The 22045-nt window shown below is 34.2% G+C and overlaps 1 protein-coding gene across 1 annotated transcript; it reads left to right on the top strand.

Moving 5' to 3' along the window:
- Positions 1-21846, top strand: LOC138333774 (kelch-like protein 26). Its single transcript, XM_069282355.1, has 6 exons — positions 1-749; positions 2149-2403; positions 6093-6264; positions 12918-13100; positions 16785-16940; positions 21197-21846. The coding sequence occupies exons 1-6, from the start codon at positions 99-101 to the stop codon at positions 21685-21687; spliced, it is 1908 nt and encodes a 635-aa protein (XP_069138456.1). The 5' UTR covers positions 1-98; the 3' UTR covers positions 21688-21846.
- The last annotated feature ends 199 nt before the right edge of the window (positions 21847-22045 follow it).

Consider the following 22045-nt stretch of genomic DNA (forward strand, 5'->3'; position numbering starts at 1 on the left):
GTCATTAATTGTCGTTGCTAAGTTATGATATTCTCCCCTGCACCAGCTGGCGAATGAGGAAAGGATAGAAAGAAAAACGTAAATAAAAACGTAAAGGAATGGCAACAGGCGGGATGGATCGGTCGTCTGCTCTTCACCAAAAACATGGCAGCGGATACAAACAAAAGCTGTTTGAGAAAAGGAAGCATTTAAAACAACATGTTGGAGACCAGAAGCAAACAAAAACAGTGGAACATCTCTCAGAGACAGTGTTAAATGGATTCGAAGTGTTGTGGCGCCAAGATTTTCTATGTGACGTGGCAGTTATCACGAGGGAGAGAAATTTTCGCGCACATAAACTCGTGCTGGTATCTTGTTCGGATTATTTTTACGATCACTTCGTTGAAAAACGTGATCTTACTCATGGAGATGAGTTAATTAATCTAGGAGATTTGGATTCGGCCATATTTGAGGCAATTCTGGAATGTATGTATACCGGGAAAATCAATCTCACTGAAGGAAATGTGGAGGAAATTCTAAGGGTCGCTACAAGTCTAGGGTTCTTTCTCATACAAGACGCGTGTGAGGAATTCTTCACCGACCATTTAGATCTTAAAAATTGTCTGCAGATGTTGGATACCGCCTTCAAGTACAGTCTAAACAGATTAAGTGACAAAGCCTTGGGTCTGGCAGCAAAGAATTTCCGATCGGTCACAAAAAGGCAGAAGTTCAAAGACCTCCCAATGGAACAGGTCGTGGCACTATACAAAGTGAGTTGATATGTGTTTTTTACAACCCGTCACTGTTTTGTCTACAACAGGTAGGTCAGAAGTGGTTGACGAACAACTTTTGGCTTGCATTATATCAGTGATGACCTGGCTAATCTCAAGGGTTTCCTCCCACAATGATCAGACTCTTAAACCCGGACCTCGAAAGTGGTTGATAGAAATTGCATACGTTGTTTCACAATCGCTGTAAATAAATAATTCTATAGTTTTTCTCGCTCTTAAATGTATTATCTGGGGTCGAGATTAATAAGTCAGATGAATCTAAAGTACATGTAACTAAGGCAATATATATAATATCATGTGTAACAATAAAATTCATTTGTAAAATATACATATTATTGTCGCTGGGAATGGGCATGTCCATAACAAAATAAACATGACAAAAATATGACGAAAAAAATATTGCGTACGAACGCAATACGCAAAGATTATTGCGTATAAACTGCGAAAGCAATAGATAAATAATTGCGTTCACACGTAATACTGTTGCGTTAGTATATTTTCCACTTTATATACTGTAACATCTTAAATATTTCAAAAGCCACACATATGTTAGGTGGATGTACAACTTGTTAAAGTTATATTTCTTATAATGTCCACCACCACAAATTGTCATAAAACATACAGTGGGTGAATATGGATGCTTTTTTGTGATGGTTCAGATTCATAAAAGCAGCAATTTACTACTAAAATAGTGGTAAATGTCGCATGAAATATATCACACGTTTTGAAAAAAGCGCAACAGTCAACGCCATGTTTCAAACTTTCGGGTAATATCGGAAAACCTAGTTGCATCACGTGACCGACATCGGCGATACCCGTATAGATTGGAGCATCCCGAATTGTCAATCGGATCACCTCGTCATTTTCGCCTATGTTCGAAGAAGTGAGCAAGATGTTCCGATTGCCCGAGTTGTATCATGTGGCCAACATTGGCAATTCCCGTTCAGATCGGCATAGATCGGAACAGTTCGGATACATCCGAGCTATTTTAAACGTGTAGACATTAATATCAATATTTATTAATTGTTAAATAACTTCATGAATACGAACTTTACAAAAGTCGGTGAATATCGAAAGTTTAAAACTCTGAGAGGGGTAGAAAAATACGTTAGAACACTTATAAATAATTTTTCGATGCCAAAAATACAGCAAGTCACAGACCATACAACTTTAAATCGATTGGCGCATTTCCCATTTCAGCGCACTCGTTTAAATGTTTAGATGTTAGCGTTTATCAATATGTTTAATATACATATTCCTCTTAATATCTAGTCTAGCATCTATATTCCTCTTATATCCGGTTAGATGCGATCGCACCGCGCAAAAATTGCAAATTCAAGGAAGTAAGTAACTAAAACCACAATTATTTTATTTTCAGAGAGATGACCTAGATGCTGATCATGAACTTGACGTTTTCAAAAATATGATTGATTGGATCGAACACGACAAGCAGGCGAGACGTCCACATGCGTCAAACCTTCTCGCCACCATTCGACTTCCGCTGTTGTCCCCGGCAACCATCGTGGACTCCGTGGAATCCGTATCATTCTTGATGGATATTCCAGACTGTCAGACGCTTGTAAAGGAGGCGCTTCACTATCATTGCATGCCGTCAAGACAAAGTGTATTACAAGTACGGTATATCAGCTTATCAGCATATATTTGCATTAAACTAGCAATTATAAGAAGATGAATGCCAACTGGACAACGACAAAGTTAAAGAAGTGCGCCCAGTGTTGAATTTGTCGTTGTGCAGTTGACGTCCCCCATCCTCTCATAACTGCTTATAACACATTTAAGATATAATCTCTAGATATTTGCATCTAAAATAAATGAACAAACAATTATCGTCGAGGAATGAACTGCATTTTTTCGTCAACCGCCAGTTCCAGTGATCGTTGGCACAATTGTGACGTCACAATAACAAAGGCGTCAAAATAATCAGATGGCAATTCATGCTCTAAACAACACTAACTAAATAATGTTACAAAGTGGGGTCGTAGTGAAGATTTAAATACAGATCTATTGATGGATAAATGTCACAGGATAATTGATCAACCGTATCCCCAGTTATTCCTTTTTATGCCAATATACAAGGTTGATTTGCTTTGTAGGTTCTGTTATAAACAAATATCACTTTTATTCTACTGAGTTTTCCACCACCCCCGCCTTCATGGTTTGTCCAATTTGTAACATATTAACGACAATAGAATGACAATATAGCACTCCTAATTCACTAGAATGGAATGAGATTGGTTCTCCGGCCAGACATCGCCAGTACTCTGACCCTATCGATTCCACATGTACTCCGGTATCTAAGACCCTTTCATATACAGAAAAAATCGCACATTTGCAAGTGTTGTAAAGTAGAAAACGTTTATCATTAATATGGCTTAAGTTTTTACCCAATTAAACCAACCATCATTTGTCACCATACAATAGATTGGACAGAAAAGTTGCAAATACAATCTTCATCGTCTTCTTATCGGCTTTTGTAACAAGAGGCCTTGACGGGATTTTTATCACGTGTACTCAGCCTCATTATTTCACGTGATGGTTTCTTCTCTTTCTTACAAAGCAACAGTTTAGGCAATGAAGGAACTTTAATACCAGTAACCAATCTATTCTTTATTCCGAGTTAGTCCAAAATGGCTTCTTAATCACTTCTAGACTTTGCATTCTGGCTTGAGTTATGCTCCATAAACAATACTCACCATTTCAACATTAACAGATGTTTAATCGTGTATAATGTGTCTAATTAATACAACAACAAAACAAAAAAAGCAAAAAAAAAAAAAAAAAAAAAAAAAAAGAAAATAATCCATTTTGCTTTTGATGCAACAGTTATCAGTAGTTTATTCCATATAGTGCATAGTACCATGGAGTTTTTTTTAAATATTTTTATCCTGAATGAAAAAAAAAGAAACTCAAACGTTTCAATATTTGGTAATGCTATAAAGTAAATAACTTTTATAACTGAAGGAAATACTAACTCGTCTGCTCCTGTTTCTGATAGAATGAAATAACATTCGTCGGCGGTGTAGCATCTTTATAAGTACGTCTTGAGTACAACCCAATTAGCTTTGAATATTGGATCGACTTACCTCCCCCACATTCGGCGGGGACATTGTTAGCTATTGTTTACGGCAGACTCTGTGTATTCAGTATGTACATTGGATTTGAGGGCCCCCCTGTGGTACCTTGCTCAGTATCACAAAATGATCGTTAAAATGTCAATTTTCTCAATTTTCTTGAGTGTTTGTAGGGCCCGATCCTCGTAAATAAGGGAGAATTAGTGATGTAGAAATTATTTTTTTTTGTAGATTGTCAAGAAGACATTGAGAAATTAATCCTTTGGTTCCCTTATTGGAAAGCTGCGTATATTGTGTTTCGTTATTTGCATTTTAACAGAACATGTTTTATTTCATAGTTTCGTTCTGTCTGACTAATTACATATGTAATAGTGTCTCTGTTACTTTCTCGTTTTTACCTTGAATATCCGCATTTGTTTTATAGGACAAATCAAAAGTTTTTTATAATTTATTTTCTATTTCTTTTTCATGTGCAATACACTTCATAATAACTAAATACTTTATCCTTAATCACATTCAATTCAATATCACTTTCACACACATTCTCAAACATCTTATTCATATCATCATTACCATCACCATTATCATCATCAATCATCATCATCATCATCATCAACCAATCATCTCATCATCATCATATCATCATCATCATCATCTATCTCATCATCATCATCATCATAATATCATCATCATCATCATCATCATCATTCATCGTCATCATCATCATCATCATCATCATCATCGTCTATCATTATCATCATCATCACAACATTATTTCCATATAGGAATAATGCCATGGAAGTTTTTCGGAATGCAGTTATTAATTTTTAATATATTTACCTTGAATTAGAAATAAGAAGCACAAACTTTTCAGTGATGGTAATGGCGTAAAGTAAGTAACTTTTATAGGTGAAAAAAATACTGAGTCGTCCGCTCTTCTTTTAGATAGAGAAAAATACCATTCGTCGGCGGTGGAGTATCTTTGGTAAATACTATTGCACATGGGTGATACCTGTATGGCTAGAACTTGTCGGAGTAAAGAAGCAACAAAACATGTGTCACCAATTAACCATCCAACCTATGAATAACTGTTGTTATTACAAAAGTCTCTGAAATATATGTCATCCAAATTCTTTAAAGATTCAAATCTGTATAATCTTCTCTGAAAGAAAATTCAGCATTGATTTTAAATTCTAGCCTTTAAAGTCTGTTGTGCCAAGATACGATCCCTATGGGAAGGCTGATGTAGTTCCGTAGTTGTTAATAAGACCTTGCCTGGTGTAAGTGTAATGTATATAGGAAAAGGTCCAGATTCATGGTTTTTTGACCATTTCAATTTTTGATCGCACGTTATTTTGAGTAATTAGTATTCGACTGAATATTTGATCTTCGATGAAGTCATTATATTGTGTATCAACAAGTATATAATAATATGATTCAATTTTGCTTGTAACGAGCATTTTCATTGACTTAATCAACCCTTAAAGGAAAATATGGCGTCGCCGTTTTTAACGTTGATTCTGATTGACTGAGAAGACGACGTAATGATTTCATAGACAAAACAGCCCCAAAATGAATTTTGAATTTTGAAGAGATTATCTTTAGTAAATAGAACTATAAGAATTAATTTGAATAGATTTTTTATGTTATGAAGATATAACACAAACATCTGAGTGTACTCTCATTATAAACCGCTTCGCGGTTTATTTAGAGCACACTCAGATTTTTGTATTATATCTCCATAACATAAAAAAATCTATTGAAGTTCATCTCTAAATAAAAACAAAAGTAATAAAAAAAATTCCTGTAACTGTCGTTTTTATCATGCTTTTTAAAACTATAGCTTATGTATCGACACATAATCATTATTTGCATATTACAGAGTTAGCTCCCTTGCGGGTAGGTATCGATTGTTACGTCATTATTTTGTGAGCGTAATTCATGTCGTTTTCTCCGGATAATATGACGTGACGCTTGTAAACAGAAGACGTCAAAATCAAAAACCAACAAGGGCAGATAACTCTGCAATATCAAAGGTAATGTCATATAATATAATAATTTAGGGGTATCCCTCGTCTTTATTAAAAGCATGATTTACGATATCATAAACTTATGTCGCTATAAGATTGTAAATTCTATCAGTTGACAAAATTTGGAATAATTTTACTGTCACATTTTTAACAAAAATATAATAAGGCTAAAGGTTAACAAATATATTTTTATGATCCAGTCTCCAAGGACAATCCCACGTAGAAAAATCAAGGTACCAAGCCTTCTGGCGATAGGTGGCGCCCCTAGATTAAAGTCGGAACAAGTGAGTGCTGAAGTGAGGCGTTACAATTTTGACAGTAAGGCGTGGGATTCTCTTACAAACCTCCCAGAGCCACGTCATCATCATGCAGGTATTTATACCTATTAAATAGGTCAAGGACATTGGTGTGACCTCCTCATTTCTCAATGTTTGAACGAATTTTTTTTCTCCTTGCCTACATGTTATCAGTGTTTCGTGGATATACACCTTTCACCAAATTCGAAATAATAGAAGTTTGTCCCTTTAGGTATAATAGTCAAGCCTTCAGCGCTCTATAATTAAAGCTCCCAAACCAATGTCTTTCCAGTCGGTACGCCTCTTTGTTGGTTCTAAAAATCAACTCGATTCTCCAGGTATCGCCTATTTGCACTCTTCTGGTAATGTTCAATGAAGCATATAATTCAATATTGCGTCTAATTTACACTGGCTTATTTATCTATTTATTAATTCATTTATTCATACATTTATTTCTTTATTTCTTTATTTATCTTTATTTATTTATTTATTTGTTTATTTTATTTGTTTGTTGATTTCTCTAAATGCAATCAATAATTTATCATACAAACGTGATCTTGATCATAACGATAGTCCCAAACATGCCTATGATACGTGTATTTATTCTTTATTCCTCCCGTAAAATTTACCCGCCACGAGCTTCATACGACTCTGCATTCTACTGAACGGGGATGTGGAGAATTTAAAATTCCTCAATAAAACCGATACAGAAAGATCAAATTGGACCATATAATACATCACACTAATATATAGGCTTTGTATGAACTTGGGTACCATAATGCCAAAACTACTCCAATTAGTATACCAGAAAACCGTAAAAAAGTTCCCGGGGATACTATAAAACTACCGCCCACACTGACTTACACACCATCAATTATCTAGCATACTTATTATTCCCAATAATAGATATTCCGCTTCTATCATCGTTAACCCTAACAATAATCATTTTGTATTATTCTCCATTTTGTAATCAGTCACTTATTTCTAGTTTGTTCTGATTTCCCAGCAGATCTGGAACGTTTCCGCGACTTAAAGCTTCGAAACATATTACTGGAACAAACATAGTATTGTAACAAAGGTGTTGCATATAAATCTATCATGTTTCAAGTTTATGTAGTTTCTGCAATCATAGTTTTCTTCGTAAATATAGAGAGAACCTTTTCCGATTTTCTTCCATGTATTCATCATCAGTTGAAATATTAATTGTGTTAAGTATTTATTCAGCTATCCATTTACCTATCAACTTAGAAGGATATACTCAGCAATAAATGAATGTGTGCTGTAATTGTGTAATTCAGTCAGTATTTATTAATCTACTGTATTTATTCACTTAATAAATATAATTATTGCATTACGCAGTATACAAATCATTTGTAATATAACATGCATATGTCTACCTGCTGAGATTGTGTACGAAATGTTGATTCTAATAAAAACCGATCAAAGAAATACCGGAAAATAAACTTGGTAATTTTTATTAGGTATATAACGACTATAACCGTGACATTGGCTATAATATGGTTGAATCAGTGTGTGGTCGTATTTGTGTCGGGACGGATGTTTATTTTGTGTGTGTGGCCACGACATAACAACCCGGCGTCATTCACTATGTTTATATTTTCCTTCCGAGATCAAAGAAAGTTATTGACATAATGTTTTGTATGACGAAAAGCAAACACGCTGTTCGTTAACAAAAAGAGAACGTATTTCACCACCTATTTTTATATTTCCCATCAGAAAATTAATTTCATCGATTTTCTGTTTCATTTTATTATTAACGTACATGGCAGTTTCATTCACTGTCGCTGTCACAACCACGATGCGGCTAAAGTGTCGTCTGCCCGACAATGACAGCGCTAGTATCTGTTACCCGAGTGGAGCAGATAAGCTGCCCTGTAATCAATTACGATTCACTAATTAATCAATTACCTAATGATGGATAAATGTCAATGCTTTAAATATAGACATGTCAATGCATTTTTAGTTTATCAATTATTCTTCATTTAACTTAAAACTATTTTCATTCACATGAAACCACTGATGTTTTACTAATGTCCAAATCATTCACTGATGACCTAATTAAATTTATAGAAAAGTACATTAGTCCAAACTAATAGTGTCATTGTGGCATTGATACAAACCAGCTGTATTTTATTTATAGCACTCGTATTAATATCAGAATCCCTACTGAATAAAATATTAATTACTTTCTTTAATTTTGAAAGCTTTCCGTTATTAAAAGAATATTATATTTGAGTAAAAATGCTGCAATTAATAGAATACATGCTTAATTTGTGACTAAAAATGCTGTGTTTTCATTTTCTGGACGGGGAAGGTTCAAATAAAATGTTACAGTTTAATCAAATCACTTAATCGTTTCCATATATATAGCTTTTTTCGAAATGTTTGAAAAGAACACATATTTAACTCGTACCTTCGAAAACATCATAAATCAAATGTAATTTTGTAAGTCATTTTCACGACGTTCCATGTTGATTTATCGCCATTGAATTTTTAAATAACACGTATTGATTTTAATCGTATTCTATTGTTTTATCGAAGCTAAATCCTCACTGGTGATATTATGCATTTTGATTGCTATTAAAGATAATTTACTAAACAGTATGTAATCTTGGTTAATTAGAATATACGTACCCGGCCTACTTTACCTTTCGACATAAGGACGACAACATTAGCAGTCTTTTGAGTTACAATATTGTAGCTATATCTTTCCCAACCAAACATATTATCCTTTAATTTGTCATGCAAGAAACAGGACTTATCTTATGGTTGAATGTAAAGAATACAAACAAAATAACAAATAAATAAATAGCGCTATAAAATGTTTTTTATGACTCTCCGGCGATGCTTTTAACAGAATAGAAAAGTTAAATGATAGAAAAATAATCAGCTTATATGAAACCAGTTAAATGCGAAATATAACGCAAAACGCTTTATTGAATGAGAAAGTGCAGATGATAAGCCATTCGTAAATTGTTTTTATAAACAAATTCAATAATTTGAAATGGATTTCATAATTTTCTAAAAGAAGACTTCAATTTCATAGGTATGTAGGTAAGAAATGTCCGGATCCTAACTCAAGGTTTAACAACGCGATATAAGTATAGCTTTTATATTTTTTTAACAAAATATAAGTAACTTTACACAATAAATCAAATAAATTTGGACAATAAACATAATTCTCCAGGAAATAAAAATTATAACGCCCCCATTTTATATGCTTCCGTTAAAAAATGTCAGTTAAATCTTGGGAAACGGGAACACTTTGCAGAATGATTATTACACCCCAGCGGGCAACTTACACATAAATTTGTCATGATTGCAACGGTTCTAGAAACCTTTTCACCGTATATATTGGACACTTTCCTCCTAAATTTGCAGTAGATATTAATTGCTTCGCTTTTTTTGTGATGTGTGGCTTAGGAATACATCTCGTTAAGCATAGTTTGCTTGTGTACTTTTTTTTCTCTCAACACGTATTCTTCTACGTCCTTTCTCAACATTATCAAGCCTTGTGTAAATCTTGTGCATATTCCGTATTTTTCAAGACTTGCTCAATTTTTTTTTCGATTATTTATTACATTAGAATGATATCACAATTCCGAAATTTTATAAAAAATAATCATAACCTTTGCTATTCATCCTATATGACTTGAATAGAACAGACGTTTCATCAGATTTAATACATTAAAAATACTCGAAAAATAAAAAATACTAAAAGCTACATAATGCAATAACTTTAATAAAAATATCATATAATATCTAGATATTGATTTGTATGCTAGATTCATATACTTTATTTTATTAAGAAGTCTAAAATTATTATAACCAATGATGTCTCTAGTTTTGAATTATGAAAGAAATTTTGTTTGCAAACTATTGTGAGAACCTGTTACGCGGATTCACACAGTTTCCAAACAAAATTTCTTTTAAACGCCGATGAAATTTAAAAATAGTGACACCAATGCTTTAATGACTGTTTCATAATATGAAGCTAATAAAACGTTTGCTACATGGCCTTAGACCCGACCGAACCAATACTCAAGTTACATAAATCGTTTTAACGCGAGTCCCATCGAATCGCCATTGTCAAGTGAATTTATGATCTCTGTCATCCGAGCAGGCTTCGTTAGACGCGACCTCATGCAATTTGGAGATTACCAGAATTTGGTGTCTATGTATGATATAGGGTGTATATTACTTGGCTACGTATTAGGAATCAAATGTGTAAATAGTTTGATTAATTAGACGTCAATCGGAAACCTATACCCAAAGAGATGTATGTCCAACGCTTATCAGCTGTCAGAACAGACCTTATTACCGAGATAGCATTTCGTTATTGAATCCTGACATCCCTCCCCCGCACCCGAGATACGATATCCACTATGAGTTCAATTCCCGCGACTTGTCCATAAAACTAACTGTGAAATGCAAACAGCGCGTGCACGATGTGATAACAAGTTATCCAATCGGGAGGTAGGTCCGGTTAGAGCTACACTAGACCCTTTTGACGGTATAATTTTCCTGTTGATTTACGATCAAGAAATGTCTAAATTGACAGCGTTTGAAGTCTAAAAATGAAACTTAATTGAAAGATTGTGCAGTGAACGTTGACTTCATTCCTAAAGTTTCCTATAATGGCAGCCTATGATGTGTCTTCACTGTGTTGAAATGTTTGCACACACTACTTCAATGGAAGCTGGTCTCCACACAATGACTTGTAAACAAAATATGACATGCTGGTGACGTGCTAAAAACCATTACGCTACAACAGATCATATTTACCAATCTTTGTAAAATGTCAAAAATGTGTTTTTTCGTAAATTATTGTTTAAATAAATTATTACGTTTTATGAATAAAATTACTATTAAGTAATATAAATGATCATTTATAAGCTGACTGAAAATATATTGCTTCAATCATGCTTCGTATAAATTTTTTTGTATTACCCTGGTCAAATTAAAATACAATCAAACCTGTCTATAAAGGACACTGCAAAATTGTCCTTTATAGTCAGGTGTCCTTTATATAGAAATCAATAATATATTGAAGGGCATCAAATGGAATTGATGAGTCTGTCGATTATATACATTTGGCCTTATTATAAAGATGTCCTTTATAGCAAGTTGGACTGTTGTTTGACGATTTCACGTTAGGGAGTAAAATGACATCTTGGTTATGAAGCTAGAGTAATAAAATTCAAAATCTGCACGTAAGATGCATATTTAAAAGTTGAATTTGCCATATCGCTGAATCTTTTTTGAAAGTTTTATGAATGATTCTGAAAGCCGAGAATGGTTTTGAATATCTTTTTTTACAATAACATAGGGGATTACTGAGATCATGTAGATAATTGTGTTACAGCCAGGTGTTCGTAAACCGATAGCATTGATTATGTTTAGCTCAGAGATAAATTCATTATTCAGTGTCCTATCTAGGCGAACGATGTAAAATAGTCCTAAAGTGACTTGTCAGAATTTTTTGTAACTACCAAGAGGGATTTTAAAATGTATCTATGCCTAAAATTGGGAGCGTTGGCGTTCAAGGATTGAAAACTGTTTATTCGTTTGTCAAGGTTACGGTCATATGAGACAGATGAAACATCTGTATAATTAGATATGAGATGAACATTATTGGTAGCGGTTAGGGTAATGTAGGTTTAAGCAGAGATTCTTTAAACGCCTTCCGTAATTACATGACTAATACCCATACCGGGAAGTACATGTAAAATCAGCAATTTTTCATAACTAAAACTGGATTCCATATAGCCAACACTTGTAGTTTGGAAGCGGGTTATCCGTCGATTTAAACTTTGAAAGTGCGACTGATAATGTCATGTCGGTTTGTTCTGCTAAAGAGATGTCACTTGAATAAAGGCTACGAGTATATTTCAAAGATATGTAAAATTAACAATAACAACATTTGAAAAAAGTCTTAAATTGAAAACATTAGCTTATTTAAAAAATACTGGAAAGAGAGTACTTCAGTTGCTCACTTTGGAATAATTAACAAAGCAGATGTACGGTAAATAATTTATTTTTAAATAAAAAATAACTTATGAGGCATATTTCGTTCATTGTTTATTAACATTACGCAGAGATAGCCCGCATAAGGCAGCTTCCCGTGTAAAAACAAAGCGTATATCCCGCGCAGGCAATTCGCATGTCAAAATGAAGATTTGTTGAAATATGTAGGAGAGGAATTAATATAATCCACAACCTTTTTTTCAATCCTAGCATTCAATTATATATATATGTATGTATGAGAGTATACATAGTTAAATAAAATATTGTTTAAGGTAAATTTGTTGGTATATTTGCGCGTGAAAATATTTGTGGATTTAATGAAAGCTAAATAAGCAAAGAATTTACACGGGGAAACAAATATTCATGTCCACCTCACACCAGGGCAACAAATGTATAATACTCTTCAATTAAATCAGTTGTGTTTGACATATATACGAAACATACTAGAAAAGAAACCGTAGCGACGGAATTGCTCAATTGTGATTTATAGCGATAGTAATGATAGACCTCCCTGCTGCACACTAGGTTGAGGGTAAAACTACACAAGAAAATTTAGATACTAAACTAAAACAATATAAAGATCGTTAATATGGCCTCATTTACAATACACGTTATAATTGGCATATATTTTGTTTCGAAAGAGAATTTAAAATAATGAGTTTATTTCATTGAACCTTTTAGTTGCTGTGCTCGGAGGGTTCCTGTACGTTGCCGGTGGAGAGAAGATCTACACCAACACAACGCCTACCAACACTGTGTTCCGGTTTGATCCCCGGGACCATACGTGGCTCCAGGTGGCCAGCATGAACCACAAGCGACAAAGCTTCCCTATGTTGGTACTAAACGGCATGTTGTTTGTCCTGGGTGAGTACCCAATTTATAGATATTTGGTTGCTGAATTAACTTCGAGATTTAAATTCATATGGATTTAACCTTGATGGTATGGGAAGTGGCGTTTTTATTGCAGAAAACACTTTATCACATAACTGGCCCGTTCATAAACATCGTAAGACACGTGTGTAATAACACTATGAAGTCGCAGTAGACGAAAATGTCACACCCAAGCCAGATTATAGGTAAAGAATTGTCATACATTCGGTATTTGATTGATTACGCTATTGTTTTACAGATAAAGAGTTGTCATACAATCAGTGTCAGTCAATCTTTTATAGTTAAAGAGTTGTCATACATTGGGTATTGGTCAGGTGTCGCCATGGTTTTATAGATAAAGAGTTGTCATACATTGGGTATTGGTCAGGTGTCGCCATGGTTTTGTAGATAAAGAGTTGTCATACATTGGGTATTGGTCAGGTGTCGCCATGGTTTTGTAAATAAAGAGTTGTCAGACATCGGGTATTGGTCAGGTGTCGCCATGGTTTTGTAGATAAAGAGTTGTCAGACATTGGGTATTTGTTCGGTGTCGCCAATGGTTTTATAGTTAAAGAGTTGTCATACATTGGGTATTGGTCAGGTGTCGCCATGGTTTTGTAGATAAAGAGTTGTCATACATTGGGTATTGGTCAGGTGTCGCCATGGTTTTGTAGATAAAGATTTGTCAGACATCGGGTATTGGTCAGGTGTCGCCATGGTTTTGTAGATAAAGAGTTGTCATACATTCAGTATTGGTTATGATTTGCCTTGGTTTTATATAACGAGTTTACATAATGTTCCATTATTAGGATGTAGTCTGCATTTGTCTAATTTTCTCAATTGTCCATTATGATCTAAATTCACAACGTATACATGAAATGGAAAAGAACGTGATTGTCATGAATCTTATGTATTGTACTCTTGTTCTGCAAACATTTTTACATTAATGTTCAGAAATGAATGTGGATATTTTAGTTGTTTTAACCTGTGGTATGATTTCGATTCAATTTGCTTTACGCTGAATAACAATTCTAAGGACGAGAGTAGGCGGATCGGGAATCAGTTTGGCATTTTCAGAAATCAACTATTCATCGTCGGGGATAACATCGATAAATTCTCCTGTCTACAGATATCTTCTTTCATCAGCGCTCAATCAACTTCCTTTTTCATGTTCAGTAACTAACCCAAACGTGAGACTGTATTTTCAAAGAAAAAAAAATCAAACGTGATGTTAGGCATATGTCATATTCCCTTATAAAAGGTCGGTTAAACACTGAGGGGGAGTCGGTTTACACTCTATTAACCGACTTGTGGTCATTTCATTATTGATCGAATTTTTCTGTGCTTGATATATAACATAAAGTATACATTTATCATGATACATGAAACATTTCAGCATATGGAACATTCATAATAGCAGATATATAAGATACATGATAAAGCATGTTTTTTCTATGCCAGTAATTTCAGCTGATATGGCTATTAAATCTAGCTTGATAATAAAACCATATCTATACCGTCTATGACGCGTAAATTTGCACGTGCTAAATGAATAGGTAACATGAGTGTACTTATTACTCCTAGTCTATTCCTATAACAATAGCATGACAACAAAGGTTTCGTCACGTTTGTACATCCCTCAATGCCAATGACGTTTATACGCTTATGAATGCAATTTACACATGCCGAGAAATAATTTGGAAATAACTGTTCTTGGAGCGGAGTAAAAGTGAAGCTTGTATTGTGATTAGCAGAGGTAGTTGGTTTTCGACCTTGCAACTAGTATTATTGAAGTAGGCCTATCGGTGAAGTAGCATTGAAGTATCGTTGAGTATCATTAAGCTATCGTTAAGGTATCGTTGAATCATTAAGCTATCGTTGAATAACATTGAAGTATCGTTGAATGTCATTGTAGTATCGTAATTATCATTGATGTATCACTGAAGTTCGTTGAAGCATCAGTGAAGTATAATTGAAGTGTCATTGAAGTATCGATGACAATATATTTCGATTATTTGCAACCAAATTTTGATATACATTTTTGTGCATGTATATTCATAGCACTCTAATCGCTTTTCATTTTTGTAAACAAGCTAAACAATCCAGATGACTTAAGTCCTTTCATCGCTTGAATAAAGAGCTCACTTCTCAAGGACTCTAGACTGGTCTTTTGAGGCTACTTAAAAATTTTAAGTAATCAACTTTTGTTGATCAAGGACATTGTGTAACAGTGCGAAATTTATCAAGTTATAAACAGTTTAAGCTCTCGTTCGTCTTGAAGCCCAAAGGGACACTTTATTAGTATAACGACTTAAATCTAGCCCTAATGGTACAGTACCCACATCTTTTCCCTTTAATCGTTTGTACACGATTCAAGGACATCTCTTTAGATGTAAGCTTGTTAACAATATATCTTATACATCATATATTTTTCTGTGTGTTTTTGATACTTTAGAGCCGTACTGAATGTTTATCAACATAATTAATGTAATCTTAAACTTTTGAATATGACTTATGAAATTTATCAAAATAGTTATTAGATATATGATTTTAAAATAGTGTTCATTTCAGAAAATATCATATAAAATAAACACTTGTCATCACACAACTGCATCAACATTTGTGTATATAAAAATGTTTGCAAAAATCCAGCGACCGTCGCTATTTTGTCATAATCTTGACGTCGCGTCATTGTTAACTGAAATCGACTAAAAAAAATCGCAGCGACTTTTCAGCCAATGAAGCTAGTGTCATATGCAAAAATATTACATGACTTAATTCAATTGATTTTCGGCTGATTATGTGATAATATAAAACTCATTCATGTGAGGAATACAAAGAATAGTGATATTCTACCCGAGGGTCACCAAGTGTTGTAAAACCCGAGGCTTGCCGATCACGATCCCTTACACATCAACTTTTTATTGCAATTTTACTTCTACGATTTTCCGCCATTTTGAAATAATTATTTTTTATTTGTTTTCATACTAAATCCGACTTTCTGATTTACATATTCTTTTTCTTCCTATGCTATGAAGAAAAATTGCGAGAATGGCGCGAAAACCCGATGTTGTCATGACGTCATAATAGAGATGTCGACGTTGCGTATTGATTTAGAAAAAAAGTAATCCTTTGGAAAATCAATTGTTTCGTACGTTTAACATATTTTTTGTTATCAAGTAGTCTGAAAAAGTAATTATAAGTATTGATGTAACAATTTTTACCTTCGTCGGGTTATGAAATAAATTCTCTTTGCAAACTTATGTGGATTCACACAGTTTGCAAACAATTTTTTTTCATACCCTGATGAAGTTAAAAAATAGTGCTTAAATAAGTGAAAAAAATCCGACTTGCATGATATTTCCATCGCATATCCCGTTGTTTGTAACTTTTACAGTTAATCCAGCTTAGTTTCTGAAAAACAAATGCTAAAATTGTACCTATAAAATAGTAATTTTGTTGATGCCATGACGTAACGAGGCTTTATTGCATGGGTAGCCATGTAATATAGACTCTGGCGACATGAGTGGATTGTGCTAAATCAACCAGTATCACACGTATGAGAGAAAATGCGATACATCACATGCCTTGAAACATAAGTGGCATTTCTAACTATTGAAAAATTTATTACTTCAAATTGCCGTGTACGATCTTATCACATGCTTTATCATTTGTCAGGAGGGCGAGAGGACGAATTCAAGGCATTATCTTCAGTTGAGAAATACAATCCACAACTTGACAAATGGGAGGAGGCACCCCCCCTAAGCAGTCCCCGCCGCTGTGTATCAGCTGCTGTCCTCAACGGACGTCTCTACACCGCCGGAGGTACAGGAGGTAATACCGCTTACCATGAATACAACCATTTAGACAGAAGGTTAAGACAGAATTATAAAGAAACCTTTCTGACGTTCTTTTTTATATAAAGTTCACTGCATTGGGGTTACGAAGTAGGAAGTTGCATTTTTGACATTAAAATTTCAGGATTTATTTGAAAATGTTCATTGAATTATTGCGATCAGTACTATAATGAGACCTTTTCCTTTCTTTTTTTCGAATTCTATTTTCTCCCATTTTACTGTACAATTTGAAACCAATTTTGCCTATATCTTAAACATATATACCTTGTTTATAGCTTCCCGGGCATTACCAAGAAACCAAGTAATCATTTTTAAATACAAATATTCTTAAGATAGTTTCTGAGGTCACATAATGAATCGTTTAAGTCATATCAGTTTTCCGTTTATATTCTGCTTTCAAACGTTTCTATACTTAATACTTAACGGATCTCTCGTTGAGGACGTGTTCATACCACCAATGGAACAATTATACATTAACAGGCGTCAATAGGATGATCGATTTTAGGCTAAACGATGAGTAATTAAGGAGATATGCGTACGGACTACTTCGAACATTACCCACTGACAGTTATACCAATGGAACTCATCACACGATAAACGTCATTCGTATAACACTGAATATGATTTTGCTTCGTGATACTGTAAACCGAATTATTTTCAAGTGCGGTAAAGTTTCGTGTGTTGCGGGATTTAAAAATTGCGAAAAATTAAGCCGCGAAAATGTTTCAAGCATATCGCGAAATAAAATTGTCACGAAAAGGTACATTGAACTTGGAAACGCGAAATTATGAGGTCACGAAAATAGTTTGGTGTACAGCATAGTTTACTTTCAGTCTAGGAAACCTGTGTTCTAACGATTACTACATGTAATAAAATGTCCTAATATAGCCGTTATACACATGTAATTCAATTTTGCTGGTGACGAGCATTTCCATTGGCTTAAAAATTTGCTTTATCAGCCCAAAAACGAAAAAATGGCGTCGCAATTTAAAACGACATTTTTACTAGCTGAGATAACGGCGTAAGGATTTCAAAGACAAAAGAGTTCCTAAATTAATAATGAATATTGAAGAGACTACCTTTAGTGAATTGAACTATAAAGATTAATTTGAATACATTTTTTATGTTATGGATATATTACACAAAAATTGAATGTACTCTCATTATAAACTGCTTCGTGGTTTATTTAAAGTACTCTCAGTTTTTTGTGTTATATCTCTGTAACATACAAAATCTATTCAAGTTAATCCTGAAATACAATATAAAAAAGCAGAATGCTTATAAAGGAATTTTGACATTTAGGCAAAATATCAATTTATTGCCTTGTTTTATTTCCTCATCATATTTTGGATAAAATTTGGATATCGTTTTCAAATGAGCAAAATAAATGTTTGAAACTGATAAAATAAGCGCTGAAGCTAGAATGCATATCAAAGAGAAATTTATTTATATATTTATTTATGGGTTGATATTATAAATCTACAACATCACTTGTGCTTTTCAAAACGTTTATTTTAAGTGAGGTCAATTATAATTCTCTGTTGTTTAGTTTTGATAAATACAATAATGATTATGGTTATCAAAATCTCAGCATCATTTTATATAATCAATATTTATCTGCGTTGCAGATTTTTTTTCTTTATTATTCCATGGCATTATTAAGGAGTATGGTTATAGTTTATATTTCTATACATAAACATACTTGTAGTGTTTGCAACAGATAACGTATATACTGGCTGTTTATCACAGCTGCTAGTTAACCTTTTCCTTGCCTGTTTAAGAGACGACAATTCACGATATTTAGTGTTGTTTGTGTCGCCACAGTGGCTGTCGATGACACCGGAAATGGGGAATATCGACCGCTGGTGTAAAGAAGCAATCAGGAACACTTATTTAACCGTTTAGGCAGGACTCAATTGTACTTCACCGCAAAATTTTGCGTTAAGATATTTGATCCTTGCACACCGAAAGAAGAAATTCTAGAAATAGCATTAGAACAACTTTAGAAAGCAAATGAAAGCAAAATGCTATTCTAAGCAGGATACTTTGGTCTGAAAATCGAAAGGTGTGCATTTAAATAGAGAACCTTTAACAACAGGTGTTGCTTTGCATTCCTGATTTACTTAAGACCCGGATGACATTATATTATACGTCTAGGATGTGTATAATATCTTGTTTCCGGACTTATATTTAATTGATTTCCGGAATAATTTTTTATTGATTTTAACAATTTCAACAAATTTGATACCATACTTTTGTTGGATTATCATAAATAAGTCAATTGAGACGAAATACCCGCATAGAGTAGAATTACTATGAAAGTGCGTAATATTTATTTATATCAAGTAATTCATCAGCAATATATGTCGTCTGCCCTTTGAACAATACATTGCACTACAGGATGTATATCCGTTACATCCCCGAGACGCGAAATGCTGACGCATACAGGTTTCGTAAGCTCAATGACTATCGGTCGTCTCAAGTTTCTACGAGCTTCGGAAATGTCGACTGGCAGGCTTTTGACTGTTACGATATTGTCATGGGTCAGTCTTAATTAATTCTGACCCTGATACTATATTAGGCTAACTCTGTAATATCCGTTTGGGTATTAGTTTCATAGACCACGTTAAGGGAATGGACAGGAAGGTATTTTAAAAGAGGAAGCTTACACATGTGTAGAGGAGTGGTGGGGTATACAGATCTTGTGCACTTTTTAGACTTACAAATTGATTTTTTCTACTGCTGAGTATTTAAAGACTGGTATTGTGGTGTATTAGATACATTTTGTTTCAAAAATGTTTGTTCCGAAAGAACGCTCTTACTGTTTCAACAATTACTAGAGTCTTTCGTACATGGCATAATAAAGAGTCCTTTTGTTAAAGGCATTGATTTAGTTCTTGCAAAAATAGTTTGCAAAAATATAGTATTATACTGTTTTAAAATTATTTTGATGATGAAATAGATTAAATCACTTATCTATCATTCTAAGGATTTGTGTATCAGCCAACTTACTTTAATCATTTACCGAAAAGAAAAGAAAAAAATATATATAGCTTATTTGCATGACAACAAATTAAGTGATATTTTGATTGAGACATGACATTTATCTCATTTCACATTGTAATGCCAGTTCATTACGCCTTGCTTCCCAGAATCCTGTGTAGGTTCATTTGTTAATTTGAATGACGAACTTACAATTTTATTTCCGTGTCTGTTATTTTTTACAAGTGTTGGGATTAGCAAAATGCATCGCACATTTTGTATGTTTGAATAACGTTCTTTTAACAGCCAGGGTCACATAAGGACGGCCTCCTTTGTACGCGGTGTGTAGTTTGTCTAATTGCGTGGTGTATGTTTTGGGAGACTGCGGTATTTTCGTGTTGTGTCTTCTTGTTTAGTGGCGCTCTTTCCGAGGACACCAGGCAACACAACTCACCTTTGGTGTGCTGTAAATTGAGGCTCTAAATGGCTTTGTCTGTTGATGGACTGCTGAACTTAAGAAAACTATACCACGTGAAGACCTAGTGTTTTTTGTGCTTGCCATTAACATCGAAAATAATTGCCCACGGATATATCATGTTATACAGTAATACATTAGTTTGCATTGTGTCTTTGTTCGTCTCCTTCTTCTCTCCAGACTCGGAAATTTAAATTTGCTGCAGCCCAAACTTATGTTACAAATTAAATTGTACGAAAATATTTTCGTCGTAATCTGAAGTTGGTAAATGTATCTATCTGATGTTCACAATACTTGCTTTTAAGCTCAAAGTAACAATGGTCAGGTTTAAGAATGTAAAATAGTATGTTTACCCCCTGAAAATGGCATTCAAAACATTTTAGAAGAAATGATGATAATACGTCAGCCTTAAAGCGTTGACCTTATTGAAAACATGGAGTGTGACAAGATTTTGACGTCATTTTGAACCGAAGTCTAGTCGTGTCAACATGACGCCATTACTCAATATCTCCCAGGATTCATTGCACTCCCTAATTCCCATGAACTCTGAGAGAGATTGAGTATTACTACATGCTAAGACTTTAATGAATTTGTTACTATTTACATGTGGAACCCATACGTACACATTGAATGACACCAGACTTGTAATTTTTCAAATCGTACACTTTAAATGGCACTCGACCCTTTAATGATGTTGTAACTAGTTAATGGCGGGGCCCACACGTACACATTAGTCGGCACTAGACTCTTTAATGAATTTGTGTAATTCATTACAGGTGGCACCAATACGTACACTTTGGATGTCGTCGAGTGCTTCAGTCCATCCAGTAACAAGTGGAATCCGAAGAAGCCAATCCAGGATGCTCGGTACTTTGCTCATTTGCTGCCAGTCAAAGGTTCGTTATATCTATTCGGTGGAGCAAGTGTTGGCAACATGGGCAAGATCTCCTGTGTTGAATCAGTTGAAAAGTACTCACCCACAAGTGACACCTGGGTCACGTTGACAAGCATGAGGAACCCAAGGGCGGAGTTCGGTTGTACCTGTTTAGGAAGTAAAATCTACGTCGTCGGTGGCCACAACTGGACGACGAAAGAAAGATTAAGTAGTGTAGATAGCTTTGACGTGGACTCCCAGATCTGGAGTGACGCTAATACCCTCCCGATCCCCGCGCCACTGACAGGCATCGCCTGCAGTTCCCTCACACTGTTTGACGCCATGCCTCAGGAGCCAAAGAAAAAAATGGAGGATGTTAAGCGCGACAAATGAGAAGAATGATAGAGACGTAAACTAAACTTTTTTTAGCTATTACGTACATCAAAGCCATTTTTCCATTAAAGAAATCAATAAAAAAAACTATAAAACGTGTATGATAGTTTTATAATTTTGACATTAAATCAGTTACCGAAATATCAATAAATTCTTGATGGAACTCGAACAAAGTTGTTATAAGGGTTTATTTGCAATATATATTTTTGCAGCTACACATCCCCTCCTTGTCTATCTAATGTTTAGGTAGTCATCAGCATTTTACCGCAGAATTCGAATTCAGTTAAATGTCTCGTAAATGGTTGTACATTTTAATCTCTTTTTAATCTCTGCAGAAAACTATTGGATGCCACAAATA

Source organism: Argopecten irradians, chromosome 10 (assembly GCF_041381155.1).
Source record: "Argopecten irradians isolate NY chromosome 10, Ai_NY, whole genome shotgun sequence".
Classification (NCBI taxonomy): domain Eukaryota; kingdom Metazoa; phylum Mollusca; class Bivalvia; order Pectinida; family Pectinidae; genus Argopecten; species Argopecten irradians.

Bases quoted from the DNA above. Each gene is read 5' to 3' on its own strand.
- LOC138333774 (XM_069282355.1), top strand. From the start codon at position 99: ATGGCAACAGGCGGGATGGATCGGTCGTCTGCTCTTCACCAAAAACAT. The intron at 2,404-6,092 runs GTACGGTATATC...TTTATGATCCAG, and splicing joins CAAGACAAAGTGTATTACAA to TCTCCAAGGACAATCCCACG. The intron at 16,941-21,196 runs GTAATACCGCTT...AATTCATTACAG, and splicing joins CACCGCCGGAGGTACAGGAG to GTGGCACCAATACGTACACT.